We start from the raw sequence: 18,735 nt of genomic DNA, 5'->3' as shown, positions 1-18,735 counted from the left end.
CCCGTGAGTCTAATCAGAACGGGTTCGACACGCCGCAGAGCAGGGGCACTCCTAAACCGGAACTGTTGTACGGAAAGTCGATTATTGGTTGTTCAAAAGATGCACCCAAGCAGGCATCGTGAGAGAAATGTGGACCTTCGTGGTCTCTTTATACCCATTTCACAGGTCTGCCCTGTCTGTGTTCTGAATCTCGAGCGGGAAGTGCCAGGAGCTCTTCCCGGGCTCCGCGCGGTTTCCCGTCCCCGATCCCAGGCGCCGCTGGAGAATCGGGACCCCGGGCTCGAGTCCGAGCACAGCAAAGACCTCGCTTTCGGACGAACAGCCGGCGGCCGAGCGCTCCGCGGTGGTCGAGGGTCGCGGGCTCTGCAGCAGGAGGCCGGGTCCCTGAGGATCCGCGCGCGGCTGGGCGTGGGGCGCACCGAGCGGTGGGCGGAGCATCTTGGGGGCGGGCTGCCGGGCCAGGACAACTCCCCGCTGGGCCTCGGAGCGGGGTGGGCCTCGGAGAGCGCGCCTGCCGGGTGGGCTGCGCCGCGAGCTGAGGGGGTGGGGATCCGTGGAAGCCGAGAGGGTCCAAGGTGGGGGTTGGCTGGGGGCCCCTCGCCAGCGGGGCGGGACCCGGCGCGCTTTGTGCCGGTGGGAACCGGGCGTCCGCCGCCGGCTGAATGGGCCGGGGCGGGGCAGCGATTCTCCTCGCTGCGAGGGGTCCGCTCTGCGCTGCTGCGGACGGCGACCTTCCCACCACGGCGTGGCTGCAGGGCGGGGGCGAGGGCGGGGGCGGGCTCCCCGCCGGGGGCCCTGGGAAAGAGGCGCAGCTTCGGACATCCCCTCCCAGCCCCACGAGAAGGTGGGAAGAGGGAGAGGGTCTGGCTTGACTGGGTGGGGCTGGGAGGGCTGGATTTCGGTTTCCCGGCGGCCGCGAGGCGCGCGGCAGCCTCCCAGTCACCCCTGCCACGGGACCGGGACGGATGACTGGGGGTCCCGGCCAGCACCGCAGGCGCGCTCTGAACAGTCTCTGCGTCTCCAGGCCGGACGGGGGCCCTCTTGAGTCCGAGGCGGCGCCGGGACTCACCAGGGCCGCCAAACGCCCAGACGCGGCCCGGGGCTCTCGGTGCAGCGGCGAGGTGCCGGCTGCGGCCCCGGGACGCTGGAGGACGGGCCGGGAAGACCTCCAGGGAAGAGGAGCCGGGGTGGCGGGGACCGCGAGCCGCCGGTGGCCGGAGCAGGGGCCCAAATGGCGGGGGCGCAGGGGCTGAGCGGCTCGGGCGCCTCCCGGCTCGGGATGGCGCTGTCCATGGTGCTGCCACCTGCGCGTTCGTGCGCCAGGGGGCAGCGCAGGCCACCGCCGCCCTCTTCGCGCCGCAGAAGCTGGCCAACGCCAGGCAGACAGCTGCGGAAGCCCGACGGGAACTCAGCTCCGAGGGGGACCGGCCAGAGCCCTGGGGGGAGGGGGGGGGAGAGCGGACGGGAGAAATGTGAAGGGCAGGGAAGAATAGGAGAGGGGAGGAGGAAAGGAGAGGTGGGGAGAGGGAAAAGGAGGGCAGAAGAGTGGCAGGGAGGGGAGGGGCTACGCAAACCGAATTTCCTTCCCAGGGTCCAGATCTTCGCCCACCCGGATTACAACTACACTAGCCTGCAGGGTCTTTGCGGCCTCCTGCCTCCAGCAATCTGGGGCCTTCTCCTCACCCAGCTGCCCACTGCCCCAAGCTTTCTTCTCCATCCTTTTTCCTTGATCTGGTCTTGTCATATCCATGGCTCTGACCCCAGAAGTCACCGCCCCTCCCCGCAGCTCTTTACCCCACCCGATCCAGACGCCCTCCCACCTTGCACCGAGTTCTGAAGGCTTTTCATGTACTTGACGCTCAGCTCCAGTATGTCTGCCTTCTCCAACTTGCGTTTCCGGATCTACAGATCCGTGGAAAGGGCTCTTAGCTGGGCAGTCCGACTTAGAAGGGATGAGGTGCGGATTGTATCACCCCACCCGTCCACGGCCCCACGTCTCACCTGGTGTGAGTAGTGTTTTTCCAGCAACGACTTCAGCTGCTCCAGGGACACATTGATGCGTGCCCGTCGCTTCTTCTCCATTAGAGGCTTGGAGATCTGTGAAGGGGTGGTATTTTAGGGCAGGGCAACGGTCCTCTCACCCTCTGCCCCACACCACCCCCGGCTTGGCAGAGCCCCCACTCTGTGCGCCTCAGGACCCCAGACCTTGCGGAAGCTGCTGGAGTGACTACTGGAGCTGGCTTGGGTCCCGGGCTTAGAGCCCATGGTGTCGTTATCTGTGCCTGTGGGAGGCAGTGCCGCCTTTATAGGGCTTCTCGTTTACATGTCAATGAGGCGCTCCTGGGCTCGAGGAACCCCGAGGGGGAGGAGATGAGAGGGGGATGCACTGTGAAATTCCCCACCTCCCTCTCTTCTCCCTGGCTTCAGCCTCACCTCCAGGAGCCCTCTTTTCTTCCAAGGGACCCCTCTTCCCCTTTCTCAGGCTTTCCTTTATCCCTTTCACCACCACCACTCCCTGAGTCTGAGGTCCCCTCCCATGCATACCCCTCCATGCCCTGTCCTGTCCCTGTGTCTAGTGCCCCTTAGGTACTGAGCCTCACTACTAGGCCCCTTGCTGCCCCCTGTCTCCAAGCATTCTGGGGGATACCCACTGAGGAACGTCCATGGGCCCATGGCTCTGAGCCTGGCTCATGACTCTGACAAGGTGCCGGGCCTCTCTGGGCCTGATGAAGATGCGGAGGCAGGGAGGACCCGCCAGCGACGCCTTTCTGCGGGTTTCACGCTCTGGCCGAACTGGCAACGCCACATTAGTCGCCCTAATGTCGGGACAATGCAGCGATTTTCTGCCTGTGGCTGCTCAAAGCCGGGTACAGGCTGGGCCTGAGGGGGCCAAGCAGAGACATGTGTCCCATTAAAGCGTGCAGCCCGCCCTCAGGGCTATAGCCAGTCTCCTCTTGGCTGTGGCCTTGGACTGGGAGCTTTCCTGTGCAAAGGTGTAGCCTGGGCACATGTGTCCTCTGGCCCTGTTAGGCCCCCATCCACCTCTCCTAACTGGAGGGACGCTGCAGGCAGCCTCAAGCCTGGGCGAGTAGAACAGCCTCCCCATCCTCAGTCCCGGATTTCCAGGCTGGACAAGTAGGACTCTGACACTTCCGTCACAGCCTGCGAGTTTATTCTCACCCGCCTTCTCTTGGTTCCAGCTAATGTAAGATGAGAGTAGGAAAGACACTGATCATGTGGGGAGAGCCCCATTCTGTGCTCTTGCAGGTCTGGGACCCCCAAACACTTTCCATTATTCGGCCTGTGGTTGGAGACCCAGAGAGCTCCGTGGAGGAAGCACCCACCGCAGGACCGCTTAGGCCCTACAGCAGGACTGGTGCGGTCCCGGGTTGGGCCCTGGGAGCAGGACTCCAATAGCTGTGACTGAGGGGCTGACGTCCAGAGGACTCCAGGGTTCATACCGAGTTGTGTCCCTGTACTGGGCTCTCAGGGCCTCAGGTTCAGAGTTTGTAAAATGGGGTTGCGAACAATGCGGACCCCCACGGCTGCTCCGGAGGGTGACGAAGTAGCTTGGACGCCGAAGTTCTGCAGTCGAGCCCTGCGGCAGGAGAATAAACAAATTGGCCTTTGCGCGGACGCAGCGTGAGGGGGAGGGGATATTGCTGAGGCCTGGGTGGGCCCCCTCACGACCCCGCCGCCGGGCTCCGTGGAGCCCGAGCGTCTTCTCCCCCGACACCCGCCCCCCCCCGGGCCTCTCCGGCAGTATTGAAGGGCCCTGCCCGGGCAGAGGCGTTCTCAAGCCTGAGCAGCGTGGAGAATCGCGCCCCGCCCTCCTTTCAGGCGTAGGTTGCGTGTCCCGCGGCCCCGAGGTGCTCTTCCGCCCCGGCTGTCGGACCCGCAGGCCGGATCCGGGCCGGGCCGGGCCGGGCCGGGCCGGGGTTGGGCGGCGGGGCCGAGGCCAGCCGGCCGGCGTTGGCACGCGCCGGGCAGCTTTGAAGCGCCGGGGCTGGCCGGGCCCCACTGCGTTCCTCCGGCTTGGGGCGGTGGCGGCCCGGTACAAAGGCGCCGCCGGGCAGGCGGGCGGCGCGGCTGGGCACAAAGGGGGCAGCCGAGTGTTAAGGGCATTGTGCCGGCCCCACAAAGCCCGCCCGCGCCCGCCCCCTCGGGGCCAAACTCCCGGCGCCCCGCCGCGCGCGGGCTTCCAGCTGCTGCACATCTGCACGGAAGCTGGGCGCGCGCCTCGCTCTGCCGGTCTCCCTCACCCCCGCCCCCGCTCCTGAGCCGCGCGGGCTGCGGGGCAATTTGTCCTCTAATTATGATCCCTTCCCATAAACCGCCGCCCGCGCCTTTCAGCGCCGCGTATTAGCAAACCAATGGCCCTCCTCGCAGCCCTCGCGGCCCGCCCCCTCTCCAGAGTTAGGGCCTCCATAAAGGGGCCCACGGGCCGCCCCTGCCCGCACCCCGGCATCCGCAGCCCCTCGGGCCATCGCTCCTCTCGAGCCGGAGCCGAGGGCTCGCGGCCGCGCTGGGTGGGGCCGCTCACGTGGGTGGCTTAGTGTTTTCCTAAGCAGTGGAAAATTGACCGCAAAATGAACTAATTCGCAATGTTCTGCTTTGCCTGCGGGCGGCGAGGCTGGCGGAGAGGCCGGGGCTAGACTCGCAGCAGTCAAAGTCCGCCCCCTGCCCACTTAATGGGCCTCCGGCCCCGCTGCGCCCTACGCCTACCCTGGCTGCACCCCCTTGCGTCCCCCTCCATCCCCCAGCCACACACACACCTAGGCTGATGGCCTCCCTGCTCTCCCGGTTTCCCACTCCCAGCGTGGCTCGGCCGCCACCAACAGCCCTTAAACCGGCTGAGGGTCGCGCAGACTCAGGACAGAGAGAGATCCCGGTGCGGATTCCATCCCGGCTCTCCCCCTCGCCGCGGGCTTTTCCCCGTGCCCGGGAAATCCCCCACTTTACCCGCAATTCGGGCTCCTGGGCATCCACCTCCCCGCTAAGACCCAATTCCTTTCCTCCCTCCCACACTGTTTCCAGGTCCTGAGCCTGAACCTCCTACCCGCACTCACAGGGAGGCGGGGCTCCGGCGGGGGGGGGGGCGTAGAGGTAGGGAAGGCGATTTCTGAGATGCGGGGTGCGGCACCCCCCACTCCCTTATCTGAGAGCAAGCAGGGCGAAGTACTCTCGGGCTGCAGGGAAGGACATAGACCAACTTAGAACCCCGGCTTATGCAAACTGGGATGTAGGCCACCGACTCCCTTTCCATCTTTAGCATCTGGAATCCCTAGGGGGCCTCTGCAAAGGAGCACAAGTTCTGGCAAAGCGCTGGGGAGATCCAGGTTGTCCTTTGCTCATTCAAGGAAGAAATTCCTTCTATAGTTCTGGAGGCCTCTGGGGGCTTCCAAGAATACTCAGAGCCCTCAGCTTCCTCCGACTTGAGAATGTAAGGCAAAAAGTGACCTCCCTTCCCACGGTGGGTTTTCTCAACTTTGGCAAAAGAAAGAACATTACAGAGTAACCGAGGTCTGGAAGGTAGGGAGTGGAGTTGCAGGTCCCAGGACAGGAGCCTGACCGGATATTCCACCAGCCCTCCCAGGTGATGGCCCTGCTAGCCTCTTCACCCTGGGTGAGAGCCCCTTCCCTTCCTCCAGCACCCATTGAAAGCTAACTGGCGAGTGCCACAGAGGCCACCGAGGGTGAGGGGGGAGAGAAAGGCACTGTGGGTCTCTGCAGATGCATTTCAAAGTGGAATGAAGTGATTGCTTCATGTAATTAACTATCGGGACACAGCAAAACTCTGAAATGACTCAGCCGATTGTCTCCAGATGGGGTTGGAGAGGCCGCGATTGTTTAACTCTCTTTAGCTGTGTTGCGACTCCGAATAGCCCGGCCACCAAGGGCCCTCCAAGGGACAAAGGCTGGGACTGCGTTGAGTGCCTCAACACTGAACCGGGCTGGCCCAGCTCAGAGAGAGTGAATTCAGAGACACCCCTATTGTCCTAGCCCTTTGTGTCTCTCCCCAGCTGGCTCTAATCTTTAAATATTTACCCGGCCCTTTTGTGCACATATGACTTATGCACTTCGGGCTGATGGGCTCATAAATTACGCATCATTTACCCGTTTCCAGACTAGAGAGAGGGGACTTTCATGCCTGGAGCCCAGAATAGCCAGAGGAGGGAGAAGAAAAGCGTTGGACGATCAGGGTTCCCTCCTGGGGAGAACAGCGGCTACCCTGAACAGGCCCCTCCTGGCCTCCACGTGGGAAGTGGATGGGACAGAGGAGCTTTGAGTGACAAGGAGCCCCCAGGAGGCCCCCTCTAACAACAACTGACCAGGGACCCACCAGCAGGAAAGAGGGGGAGGCCCGTTCTCAGACTTTTTATGTGGCGTCAAGTTTGGACAAGAACAAACTTCTCACCCTGGGAAGCTGGTGTGGGTTGAGGGGCTTGGCGACGCCTCCAGCTTGCTCTGGGGGATCCCCTCTCCATATATTCTCCCTTGCTCCATCCAGGAACCCCGTTTAAGAAAAGGAGGGTAATTTCATCTCAGCCTGCAGTTTAACTTGGGAGACTCGAGGCGGTTTCTTAGGACTCTTGAAACGGGAGGAATCCCCTCTTAAGCTCAGGGTAGAAAACCACCGCGGCTGGTGGGCGAAAGGCAGGATGAGGGGGGCACAGGGGAGACCCTGCAGAGGGGCCTTCCTGCATGAGAAAGGGCTCCCTTTGTGCATGCCTCTGGGCTCTAAGAACAAAACACATTCAAATGCTTATTTACAAAAGAAGGCGAGTGAGGCATCCCAGGGCTGAGTATTTTACCTTTATGTTCTTCTATTTCTATGGGCTTGTTGTTCTCGTGCCTGGGGAGGACACTGGAGAACTGGACCCAGAGTGGATTTTTTTGACCAGATTGCTTCCCTCTCTGTTAGGAAAGCAGGTCTCAATGTATTTGTTTCTGTCCATATCGCTCTGTGAATTACTGTTTCTCTGGGTATCCGTCGGTCTGTGTGTGACTCCGTTTCTCTGGGTCTATGCCACTGTGTGCACATATTTGCTTACTTGCCTCTTTCCTACATTACTGCTCTGTGAGCCGTGGGCCCTAACAGATTTAGCAACTCCAGGTACTTCTAAACATCCCCCTTCCCTCTGGTCCGGCCATCCCTGGCAGGGGACTGTTTCCCCTCTTTCTTCCTTCTCCAAGATGGAGCTGATGGAGAGGTATGGTCTACAGGGAGATCATGGATAGAGAAGAGAGTGTTGCTCAGGCTCACCAAACTGGATTTCCAGTCACCCTGTGCCCCCAGAATGGGGATGGTCCCTGGGGTGCATCAGGGCCCTAAGTCAGTGTGGACAGCACATGGCAACGGCCAGAAAAGGGAGCTTCCTGGGAGCAGCTCTCTGCCCCAGGACCAGACTCACTCCCAGGAGTGAAGATGCAATTATTCTCTGGGGTACCTGAGGCGTCCCAGAATTGGGGGTGAGGTACTGAGTCTGGGTGAGAGCATCAGAAACTGGGGGCAGTGTTGGGAGCGGGAGTTCTCAGCCCCCAGCAACACCATGCCTCCTTCCTATATGGTACTGCAACTAGGCAACTTTGGATTTTAAAAACATTAAGTCTTTTCAATTCCCATGAGCCCAGCTTAGCGTATGTTTTCTGAGCATCACTTATTTTATTTTTTAAGATTTTACTTATTCATTAGAGAGAGAGCACACAAGCAGGGGGAGAGGAAGAGGGAGAGGGAGAAGCAGACTCCCCACTGAGCTGGGAGCCTGACATGGGGCTCAGCTTGATTCCAGGACCTGGAAATCATGGCCTGAGCTGAAAGCAAATGCTCAGCCATCTGACACCCAGGTGCCCCTCAGCATCATTTAAACATGGTACTGGGCTTTGCAGAATGTTATCAATACCTGATAGTGAAATGAGGATTCCTGTATTATAGGAAGCTGAGATTTGGAGATGATTTGTCCAAGGTAACAAAGCTGGGCCCTGGCAGTGCTGAGACGAGGATTCAATCCCAGGCTCTCCATCCTTCCCTGAGCTCAGCTGCTTAGACACCAGGCCTCCTCCCAGGTCCTGGGGGGACAGAAGAGGATGGGGCAGCTAGCGGCTCAAATGCAGGTCTGGGTGACTGCAGTGCACACCCCGCCTGGTCTCAGCACTCTCTGACCCACTACTCTGGGCTCCAGCCTCTCCCGGGGCCTGTCCCCTATCCCAACTCAGGCTTCCTTTCTCCTGCCTGAGTCTGCCAACTTGGTGTCCGCCCCCCCACCCCCGCCCTCTCCATCGATGCCCTTGCTCTCATTTCCAGCGTAAAGCTGCCAGTCCCTGAGTGCCCCAAGACCTAGCTCCAGCATCCCTCCCATGCGGCCCCCCTAACCCTCTACCCACCCACCTGCAGGCCCCTCCTGGGTCCCTTTCCCTCCTCTCCATTCTTCCCTGGCTCCTATCCCACTCCCACCCCTCCATAGTTTATTCCAGTCTCTCCTCTACTTGTCTTTCCCCTTCATCACCCCTCTGTGAGCTCCCCTGGGGGAGGCCATGAACACTTTTTTTAAAAAATTCCGACTTAAAAAGTAATGTATGTTGATTGTGCACAATATGGAAAATACAAAAACAAACACAGAAGACAGTGGAAGTCACCCACTGTTCTGTCACCCGAAGATGACCGCTGTTAAAAAATTGTGGCTTCTACTCCCACGGTTTCTCCAGGCTCACACGTCTGCTTTTGCTCCCCTAAGCGAAGCCAGGGTCGCCCCGTAAAGCTCCTTACTCTGCCTTTTAAAAGCGGGTGTCTGCTGAGCTCTTGCAGGACTGCCAGCATTCTCCCTCACCGCGAACTGAAGCGGGCGGTCACCCCGCGCGCAGAGTCCCCGTGCGGGCTTCCGGCTGCCTCCGGGGCAGGGTCCCCGCGCGGAAGCAGCCCGGGCTCCCAGCTCGCGGCCCAGCTCGCGCCTGCGCGCCCGAGGGTGTCAGCTTCGCGGGGGGACCGTGCGGGGCTGGCCGAGGGCGGGGTCGCTTCGAGTTCTTCGGACGGGGGCATTCTTAAGTTTGGGGCTCCTTTCTGGCAGACGCAGGCGGCCACTTCTCGGCCCGGGACCCGGGTGCCCCGCGGCCCCGCCCGCCGTTCGCCCCTTGTCCTAGGTCAGGGGATCCCGGGGGGGAAGGGAGAGGGCTCCGGGAACTGGCGGGGCGGGGCCACGGACGGGGCGGTACCGTGGGCGGGGCGTTCCCGCAAAAGCTTGGGGACCGGGCCCGCGGAGCGGTAGTATCGCGAGAGCTCGCGGGAGGCGCGCGGCTCCCAGCAGCCGCACTTCCCGGTCGGCGTCGGCGGCGTAGTGCGCAAGCGCGGCGGGCGGGTTTCCCCGGGCTACCGCCGGCGCTGTCGCCGTCGCCCGCTCGTCGGCCGCCCGGCGCCATGGCGGGCTGCGCGGCGCGGGCTCCGCCGGGCTCCGAGGCGCGCCTCAGCCTCGCCACTTTCCTGCTGGGCGCCTCGGTGCTCGCGCTGCCGCTGCTGACGCGCGCCGGCCTGCAGGGCCGCACCGGGCTGGCGCTCTACGTGGCCGGGCTCAACGCGCTGCTGCTGCTGCTCTACCGGCCGCCGCGGTACCAGGTGCGGGCCGGGCGGAGGCGGGCCGGGGCCGGGGCCGGGGTGAGGGCGGGAGCCCGGTGGGTTGGGCACGGCGCGCGGGCTCGGTCCGGTCGGGGTCGGGAGCTGGGCCTGCGGGGGACGGGCCCGCTTCCCCTGGGCGTGTTCTTCGTCCGCGAGTTGAGGCGGCGGGAGGGACGCAGCCTCGCCAGGCTCGGGGCTCAAGGGGCGCGGGCCCCACGTCTCCGGCGGAGTGGGTGGGAAATCGCAGTTGGTGCTGCTCGGCAGCTGCGGCAGAGGCGCGTAGGGTGGGGAGGGAGCGGGCCCGCGAGTTCTTTTACGTAATTTAAGGTGTGGAGACTTACCTGCTGCCAAGTGTCAGGTCAGGGGCGCCCGCGGAGGCTCGGAGTCGCGCTTGCCCGGACCCGCTTCGCTGCGTGGTCTTGGGAAAATCCTGCCAGTAAACGAGGTTCCTGCGGTTTTCCCGCGGCTCTGGGTAGCGATAGCTGTAATCCTAGCGATGGCAGCGGGAACCAGGAGGCACCTGCTCTGGGTGCTTTACGTGGCTGCTCCTCACAGCAGTGCCCAGAGGTGGGTCTCTGGTTATCCCCGTCGTGTGTGTGAGGAAGCCCGAGGGCCAGAAAGGCTAAGTAACTTGCCCGAGGCCACACCGCCGGACAGGGGTGGCGGCGGCATTTGAGCCCAGCCCTCCCTGCTTCACCCTGTTGTCGCTGAGCACGGCAGCGGTCCTGGGTTGCCCGGAGCCTGCTTATCCCAAGAAGTGGGATGTGTGCTCCGGGAGCAGCCAGGTGACTGAGCTGCTTTTGGGTCCCTTTCAGATAGCCATCCGAGCTTGTTTCCTTGGCTTTGTGTTCGGCTGCGGCGTGTTGCTAAGTTTCAGCCATTCTTCTTGGAATCACTTTGGCTGGTAAGAAGTACTTGGGGGAATAATGGTTTTGAGGCGAGAGTGGGAGGATCAGAGGGTCCAGAGGGTTGGAAGTGGTGTTTCCTCATCCCTCTGTCTCATCTCTGAGTGGCGGAAGGCTGTTGAGGATTCTGTCAGGTCTCTAACTCCCACCTAGATTCCTAGGTCTTGGACCCCAAGAGCTTGTGCCCACGGGTTGCTTCTGTTGCCGGCAGAAACGGGTCTCCCTGGCACCGTCCCGGTAGGTGCCCTCATCGGTAATATCAAGAGCCCTTCCCAGAAGAGGGTACAGGTCCTCAGTGACAGGAAGGAGCAAGGCTCAGGCTCGTCTTCACAGGCCTTTTCCATCTCTAATTTCTATTAGGTCACATCTAGTGCCTCCCCCACGGCCAGGGTAGGATTGTCCCCTCCACTATGATTTCAGGCCCTTGAGCCTTCTAGTCCCTGACCTGGATATGAACCAGTGGCTTCAAGGTAAAAAGTTTTATCTCCTGTTATCAGTACTCGGAGCCATCTAATCCTTCTTTGCTGGACTTACTGTTTTGTTGAACTTTTGTATTCAACATGCATCACTGCTTTGTTTTTATTATGCCCCTCTTTCATATTTTACGGGGTGTGTAGTATCATTTTTAACAGACTGATGGGCCCATAATGCCTTCCCTACCTATGTTCATTTGGTCTATTACATCCCACATGTAGTCCTTTTAAAATCCCACCTTCTGCAAACCTGAGCAGGCCTGTTACATGTGGGTGCCTGCTGTCCACTCTCACAGAGGTAGCAACGGGGTCTTCTCTTAGAATTCAGGGACAGGGGCGCCTGGGTGGCTCAGTGGGTTAAGCCGCTGCCTTTGGCTCAGGTCATGATCTCAGTGTCCTGGGATCGAGTCCCGCATCGGGCTCTCTGCTCAGCAGGGAGCCTGCTTCCTCCTCTCTCTCTCTGCCTACTTGTAATCTCTCTCTGTCAAATAAATAAATAAAATCTTAAAAAAAAAAAAAAAAAAGAATTCAGGGACAGTTCTGCAGACCCAGATTCGTACTTTGAGTTATGGCTGACTTGATTCCCTTGCCCCAGCTTACCTCTCTGTCTTTTTGTTTTTAAACAGGTATATGTGCTCCTTGTCACTATTCCATTTTTCGGAGTACTTAGTCACAGCAGTCAATAACCCCAAAAGTCTGTCCTTGGATTCCTTTCTCCTGAATCACAGTCTGGAGTACACAGTAGCTGCTCTTTCTTCTTGGATAGAGTTCACACTAGAAAATATCTTTTGGCCAGGTCAGTGTGTCCTGCTTTCTCTTCCAGAGGGGAGAAGGGTGGTTTTGTGCAGGCCTGAGGACAGTGACTTGGGTTTACCTCTCAGGTATAATCTCCCGGAGTGATTTTCCCCAGATCTCAATCCTCACTAAGCTCTTTATAGAGGACAAGCAGAGCCTGTGAATTCCACTGCTGGATTTTGAATGGAGGACGGGTTGACCTTTTGCCCGAAGCCTGCCGTAACATGCCACACTACCTAACGTACCAACCCATGGTAGCTGTCATTCTGGCTTTACAGTCAGAGACTTGCATCTGTTCATTTTCTGTGACTTGAGACTTTTCTTGTGAAGATTTTTTTTTTCTTGTGAAGATTTTATTAACAAAAAGCTATACATCTGAAACCTGCTCTCAAATTGAACTTTCCACAGCAAATTAAGTAAAATGTATGTGGTTCCCAGGATTCAGTAAAGAGCCAGGGCGGGAGACACTAGATGCTTCTCTGCTTTCCTTAGCTCTCCTTTCCCCAGGGGAAGCAGTGGGGCATGTGGCAGAGGAACATGGATGGGGAATCCATCAGGTCTTTGCCAAGAGGCTCTGGTGGGTTGTTGGCACTTTAAACAGATGAACAGCACAACTTAAGGGCATGTGTTTTGCTTATAATTAAGTCTTAATGTGATGACAAATGCTGATTGCCCACTAGCATGTTTCCTAATGTTGTTAGCCTTGGAAAAATAGGTTAATTTTAAGCATCCGTAGGGTGAGCCCCGCCGTCCGGTGTCTTCACTTCCTGTTTCTCCCATGTCTCTCCTCCAGAACTGAAGCAGGTCACCTGGCTCAGTGCCATGGGGCTGCTGATGGTGGTCTTTGGAGAATGTCTGAGGAAAGCGGCGATGTTCACAGCCGGCTCCAATTTCAACCACGTGGTGCAGAATGAGAAATCAGAAACCCACACTCTGGTGACAAGTGGAGTGTACGCTTGGTTCCGGCACCCTTCCTATGTTGGGTGGTTTTACTGGAGTATTGGAACCCAGGTATAGTATCAGAATTGACAGTGGCTGCCTTTAATTTTTTACTTTTTTTTTTTCTTTTACTTTTTTAAAATTGACATAACTCACATACCATAAAATTCACCATTTCAAAGTGTCCAATTCAGTGGATTTCAGTGGATTTATTAGATTGTTGGTCTCCTTTAAATAGGTGCATCTGCCCCTTGTCGTATTTTGAGTGAGAACAAAATAAAACGCAAAAGAACTGATGTAGTCCTTAACATTTTTTTACTATATACCTAAAATCTGGGTGTCTTAAACTTGTAAGCTCCTGGCGATTCTAGTTGCTGTACCCATTCCCTGCTTCTTTAACTTAGATCTGGAGCACTCTTGTTGGGTGAGGACAGAGATGGGGCTTTGGGGAGAGAGAGCCTTCTGCTGTTCCGGTGGATTCTGATTTTCATTAGAAGCTGCTGTTGATGAGGCCAAGGTCTGGATTAGACTTAATGTGAGCTACAGAGGTTTATTCTAAGGTTGCAGACCAAGCCTTGTTTCCTGCCCGTTGCCTCTTAAATATGTTCTCTTGGTCCTAGAAATACTTGGCCAGAGAATGTGACCAGAGCTTCGGACACTCCTCACCTCTTTGGAAAAATCCAGTCTGGGGCCCCCAAGCTCCACTGGCAATGCATGGTCTGTTGGGGACTCTCTGGTGACCCCCAATGGTGTAGAAGGGGCAGGACAGTGCACACAGGACTTACTTTAATACTTGATTTCTGAAACCCAACACTGCATCCCCAGTCGTATTCCGAGAACAAGCTGACGGTGGTTGAATCCGTCATCTGCCAGAAATGCCGCCTACACACGGAAGTGCTCTAGGAATGAAGTTTGCCCCCCTCTGTGACCATAGATCTTTTCACACTGTCACCCAGTACACACGCGTGTATAAAAGTGGAACAGGCCTTTCCCAGGATAGTACTTACTGAGTACAAAATACACTGTTTCTTGTCTTATTTGTAGTTCCATTTATGATGCAATGAATGGGTTTCAGGGCTCAGGAACAGGTTGAGGCCTGCAGTTGGGAAACCCCACCACAGGGTGTGGTGGCTGTGAGGGCACAGGCTCCAGGATCGCCGACAGGGCCAGCCCTGGCTTGCGCGTCGGCCGCTTAGCCTGCCTGCCCTCACACATTGAGCACAGCAGTGCCACCTCAGGGGGTTGCTGTGAGGGCTGTTTGGTTGGAAAGAGCTTCGCTGGGGCTTGAAATACAGCCAAGTACCCCGTAAGCAGTGGTGGGCATAAGAAGTTGAGGGCATGTGCCTGGCTTTCTGGGTGGAAGTTGCCCCGTTGGGGAGGACATGTGTCCGTGGGGGTCTGTCAGAGTAGGCAGGGGTGGAGTGGTAGGTTTCTCACACAGCACAGAAGTTCCTGAGAGCGGGGAGATGTTCTTGGCCTGGAGGGGTTGTTTGGCCTTGTCTCAGTGGGGAAAGATGTTCTCAAAGTGGGAAAAGCACGTGAGTAAGGAGGTGACAGGCAGTTCAAGTGGGTACAGCCCAGGGGAAGGGGGCTGGAGGAAATGACTAAGGCACAGCTTTTCCTTGGTTTGGGCAAGGGAGTGGTTTGAAGACTGGCGATTTCACTAGCACTGTATGCCGTATAGGGTTAGAGCGAGGGGGCGAGGAGGAGGGGCGAGGTGGCTGTGAGGGGGGGTGTGAGCACGGAACGGGAAGGGGCAGGCTGGGAGCGCCACAGGAACTCACACCTGGGGTGGGATCGGGAGCTGCTGTCCCCTGCCCTGAGGAATGAAATCTGAGAAGTTGGCCTTGTATTTTTTAATTATTATTTTTTAAAATTTTATTTATTAATTTGTCAGAGAGCACAGGAGTGAGCACAGCAGGGGGAGTGCAGGCAGGGGCGGGGGTGGGGGGGGAGCAGACTCCCTGCTGAGCGGGAAGCTGATGTGGGACTCAGTCCCAGGACCCTGGGATCATGACCTGAGCCCAAGGCAGACGCTTAATCTACTGAGCCATCCAGGCATCCCGTGAAAAAGTGGTCTTTTAATTTTTAGATCTCTCTCACATAAGAGGAATCAGCAAGGGGTGCCTGGTGGCTCAGTGGGTTAAAGCCTCTGCCTTTGGCTCAGGTCATGATCCTGGGGTCCCAGGATCGAGCTCCACATCAGGCTCTCTGCTCTGGAGGGAGCTTTCTTCCTCCTCTCTCTGCCTGCCTCTCTGCCTACTTGTGATCTGTGTCGTCTGTCAAATAAATAAAAACAAAATGTAAAAAAAAAAAAAAAAAAAAAAGAGGAACCACCAAAAAGTGTTTAGAAAAAAACTACAGTGCTCAGTGTTTGTTTAGCTCTAATGTGAAAAGAGCGGTAAGGTGTCAGTGAACGGCCTCAGGTCTCAAAGACCCTAGTAGTATTCTGAGAGTCTCTTGAGCTGTTGGCAGGAAGTCCTGGGTGGATATTCAGGAGAAACAGGTGCTGCTGAAGTGCTTGGTGTCAGGACACTGACCCTGATCACCTTCGTGTCCTCCGCCAGGTGATGCTGTGTAATCCCATCTGTGGCATTGGCTACGCTCTGACAGTGTGGCGATTCTTCCGAGATCGAACAGAAGAAGAGGAGATCTCGTTAATTCACTTTTTTGGAGAGGAGTACCTGGAGTATAAGAAGCGGGTGCCCACGGGGCTGCCTTTTATAAAAGGGGTCAAGGTCGAGCTATAACACAGCTGGAGCGGGCCGGGCCGGGCCCAGAGGCCTCACACTGCACGTGGCCTGGGCCATGGCTGCCCCCCCGTCAGCCGCTCTGCAGAATGGATTTTCTGAACCATTTTCTATGTCACCAATTACTCTTCTGGAATATCACTCAAGACCAGTGGTCAGAAGGCCTTAGGACCAAAGGACCCACACCCTAGAGCAATCTGTTCTTGGGCTGAATCAAGGTAGGACACAGACTGAAGATGGACAAGGAGCAAATAACAGCAATATTCGACATTGACCCCCTAGAAGGGCCCTGGTGACAGCCCAGGCCGCGCAGCATCCCCCACGAGGCATTTAGTGTAACGAGGACCCCTTGGGAGCGGTGGGCTCGCTCATCACTGAGTGAGGCTTCTTTGGCAGGAAGGGGTACGTGGGCAGCAGTGCTTAGTGTTAGAAATACATTCAGAATCCTTAACCGAGCAACACAGACAGCACAGCGTTGACCTCCTTATTTCTGTGCTTACGTGCATGAGCATCTATACAGTTTTAAAGATAATTCTTTATAAGGCACTTTGGCTCTTAATATATTTAATCGTATTTACATATCTATTTTTTATAAATAGCGGTATAAATTTCAAGGGGGCTTAGTGTTTCAAGCCCCAACTTTTATTTGGCAGAAAGGCAGCATGGACACCTCCGGATGCTTTGGCTGAGTGGCTTTGTGTTAACAAGGGCACCCCAAGCCAGGGAGACTGTGGGCCTCTGTGGCTTTCCCCGGGGTCCTGGCTCCTGCTCTTCTCCCAAGAGGGGGCTGTTATCAGTGACAGGCATGTTGGAAGATGTGACATTTTTTGTTTATCCAAGAAATGCTAACTGAACCCCCGCTCTGTGTAAGGCCTTGTTAACCATTGGGAAGTACGACTCTCCGTTTATTTGGGGTTTTAGTCTTACTGCATCACAGCTTATATTTTTGTGTTTCCATTGAAGTCTCTTAACTATTGATTTCTATATTCTGTTCTCAAAATTCCACCAACTCTAATGCCATGACAGACTGTTCGAGCATATAGAACTATACAATTCAAGCAAGTCAGCTCACAAAAGTCTTAAATAGAACAAATGATCCCAACTGAGAATTAGTATTTTTGTTTTTCAAGTTTGGGGAGAGTGGTTGGCTTTAACTGCATCAGCTTTAAGACCCTGGTTTAATTCTGGACAAGAGAGGGCCTTGGTCTCAGCACGAAATCCTTCCTGCAGTTGGCAGTAGCCGCTACCGAGAGCCGAGAGCTGCCCGGCGGCCACGCCATGCCCGGCGGCTTCAAGGAGCCACTTAACCTTTCTGTGCCTAGACTCCCCATCGGTAGAATGGGGTCGATACCACCTACCTCATAGGGGTGTTGTGAAAACTTAGAAGAACGACGTCAGACGTTTCTGATCCTTAGATAGGAGAGATGGCGTAAATGGAATCTGCACCGTGCGAGATGGCACAGAGGCGGACCCGGTGGGCCGTACCAGACGCTGGAGCTGTGTGTTCAGAAGAGCGTGTTACCAACTCAGAAGTAGTACTGACTTCTAGATTCCATGGCCTAATTAATTTTTTCGTTATTATATATACCAAAGAGGTTTACGGGTTTGTTGATTCCTGGGATGCCACTCCTGGTGTGAGTGCACCCTGCCATCAGCCCTCGAGAGGGCCTTGCAGCCAGGCCAGCTGAGGCCGCTGCTGGAGCTCTCAGCAGCCGGTCCCTCTGGCACGAACACTCCCCAGTGGGACGTCGACATGCTCTTACTCTGGGAACTTGCGTCGAATCCGTTCTGGCTTGCTCTCCAGACCACGCTTAGCAAAGGATACGCCACTCCTCGGGACTGCAGACTGGAGGAGGGCGTGTCTGGGGCGTCGGGAGCCATCCCTACCTTCTTGAGGGAAAGTTCTGTGCTGCATCTAACAGGATTGGACCCAGCTTTCATTCCCCCCAGGTGTGGGGCAGGGAGGGGGGGCACTGTGAAGTTGTGTTTAATAGATGGAGAACAGCTCCTGATAGCCCCTAGCTCTGTGGACAGAAAGTGATCTCAGCTTTGTCCACCTGCTGGAGTTCGCGAAGCCCACCTTGCTGCCAGGCCCTTGAGCTCAGGAGGCAGGCCTGGTGTTTCTGCAGTGAGATGCTGCTGTTACACCGCCTGGGCTTTAAAGAGCAGTCCCGTGGGCAGGAGTAGGGAGACCCCCACCCCCACCCCGACCTGTACACCCAGGGTAGAAGTCAGCAGTTACTTGGGGGAGAAAAGATGAGCTTAGGGGAAGACTTGGCAGGTGATTGACTTTCATCTAGTACTGACATTCTCAGATTATTTTTAACTTTATAAATTTAGCAGTGACATTGTACCCGGCAGAGAATCAGGTTAATGAAGTACAGGCTTTTTGGGTATTCCCTAAGGCTTTTTGGGTAAAGGCCACGTCACCAGTTCCCTCAAATTAAGAAACTGTCAAGAGATGACTGACTTTTTCCGTTGTGGGTTTTAAAGTGGAGATTCTTAAATGGAGAAAAGGCAGTGCATGGAACAAAGCTACTCTGAAGGAGCGTGAAATGAAACCGTCTCTGAGGATTTGCAGGCTGGGGCCGAGAGTAGCAGCTTACAGGAGAGGAAGCGAGAGCGCGGGCCCGGCTGAAAGCGAAAGGCGGCGTACCCCACTGGCCATCGTCTGTCGGAACTGCTTCTTGAGCCTAGAGACTAAACTTGATTAGTCCCTTGCATTTATTTAACACTGAATGATTGACATGATGGGGAAATACTCCTAAACCGCACTCGTGTTTCTAGCTTAGGCTCAGGAGGGTCGCCGTAGCCCAGGCTCACTCTGGCAGCAGCCCCCCCGTCACGGGCACAGTACACCACTGTCCCTTCTCTGCACTTTCTTACTGCCTTAGATAGTTGTGATCTCCCACCGCCACCTTGCTTCCGTAGTGGCTTGATGAGGCTGGTGGGGGAGGCTTGCGCTCTGTGCCCTGCTGTGAGAGCTCGCCGCCTTGCCCTGGGCCTGGAGCGCCAGCCGTCGGGGCGGCGGTCCCAAGCGCTTGCTCTAGAGGAAGCCGTCCCGTAGCTAGGAGAGTAATTTAATGGAGTAATTATTCTACTCTTCTTTTTACATGCAGAAATGTTTATTTAAATATTTTAAATTGGATTTTCTTTCACAGATACTGAATATTCTTTCCAGTTCTTAAATAAAACTGTACTTGATTTCACTACGAACCGTAGCGTGGTTGTGTGATGTCATCACGTCACCTGTGAGAAATGTCCAG

At 56.7% G+C, this 18,735-nt stretch overlaps 2 protein-coding genes across 3 annotated transcripts; one reads left to right on the top strand and one right to left on the bottom strand.

Moving 5' to 3' along the window:
• Positions 1–1,065: 1,065 nt before the first annotated feature.
• On the bottom strand, positions 1,066–9,073 carry HES3 (hes family bHLH transcription factor 3). Of its 2 annotated transcripts, none has more exons than XM_044237014.1 (6): positions 8,768–9,073; positions 7,905–8,070; positions 3,462–3,598; positions 2,002–2,097; positions 1,821–1,902; positions 1,066–1,436 (listed from the first exon to the last, which is right to left on the bottom strand). In XM_044237014.1, the coding sequence occupies exons 4-6, from the start codon at positions 2,080–2,082 to the stop codon at positions 1,066–1,068; spliced, it is 534 nt and encodes a 177-aa protein (XP_044092949.1). In that variant the 5' UTR covers positions 2,083–2,097; positions 3,462–3,598; positions 7,905–8,070; positions 8,768–9,073. The 2 variants fall into 2 exon arrangements, with proteins under 2 accessions (XP_044092949.1, XP_044092950.1); XM_044237015.1 differs by having other exon boundaries at positions 8,829–9,073.
• A 319-nt stretch (positions 9,074–9,392) lies between these two features.
• ICMT (isoprenylcysteine carboxyl methyltransferase) lies at positions 9,393–18,685 on the top strand. The gene is made up of 5 exons (XM_044237013.1): positions 9,393–9,607; positions 10,423–10,511; positions 11,612–11,781; positions 12,574–12,791; positions 15,287–18,685. The coding sequence occupies exons 1-5, from the start codon at positions 9,413–9,415 to the stop codon at positions 15,467–15,469; spliced, it is 855 nt and encodes a 284-aa protein (XP_044092948.1). The 5' UTR covers positions 9,393–9,412; the 3' UTR covers positions 15,470–18,685.
• The last annotated feature ends 50 nt before the right edge of the window (positions 18,686–18,735 follow it).

This window comes from Neovison vison, chromosome 2 (assembly GCF_020171115.1).
Source record: "Neovison vison isolate M4711 chromosome 2, ASM_NN_V1, whole genome shotgun sequence".
Lineage (NCBI taxonomy): Eukaryota > Metazoa > Chordata > Mammalia > Carnivora > Mustelidae > Neogale > Neogale vison.
This window is presented reverse-complemented; position numbering and strand designations above follow the sequence as displayed.

Bases quoted from the DNA above. Each gene is read 5' to 3' on its own strand.
- ICMT (XM_044237013.1), top strand. From the start codon at position 9,413: ATGGCGGGCTGCGCGGCGCGGGCTCCGCCGGGCTCCGAGGCGCGCCTC. The intron at 10,512-11,611 runs GTAAGAAGTACT...GTTTTTAAACAG, and splicing joins TCTTGGAATCACTTTGGCTG to GTATATGTGCTCCTTGTCAC. The intron at 12,792-15,286 runs GTATAGTATCAG...GTCCTCCGCCAG, and splicing joins ACTGGAGTATTGGAACCCAG to GTGATGCTGTGTAATCCCAT.
- HES3 (XM_044237014.1), bottom strand. From the start codon at position 2,082: ATGGAGAAGAAGCGACGGGCACGCATCAATGTGTCCCTGGAGCAGCTG. The intron at 1,903-2,001 runs GTGAGACGTGGG...ACGGATCTGTAG, and splicing joins AAAAACACTACTCACACCAG to ATCCGGAAACGCAAGTTGGA. The intron at 1,437-1,820 runs GTGGGAGGGCGT...CCCTCCCCCCAG, and splicing joins CCTTCAGAACTCGGTGCAAG to GGCTCTGGCCGGTCCCCCTC.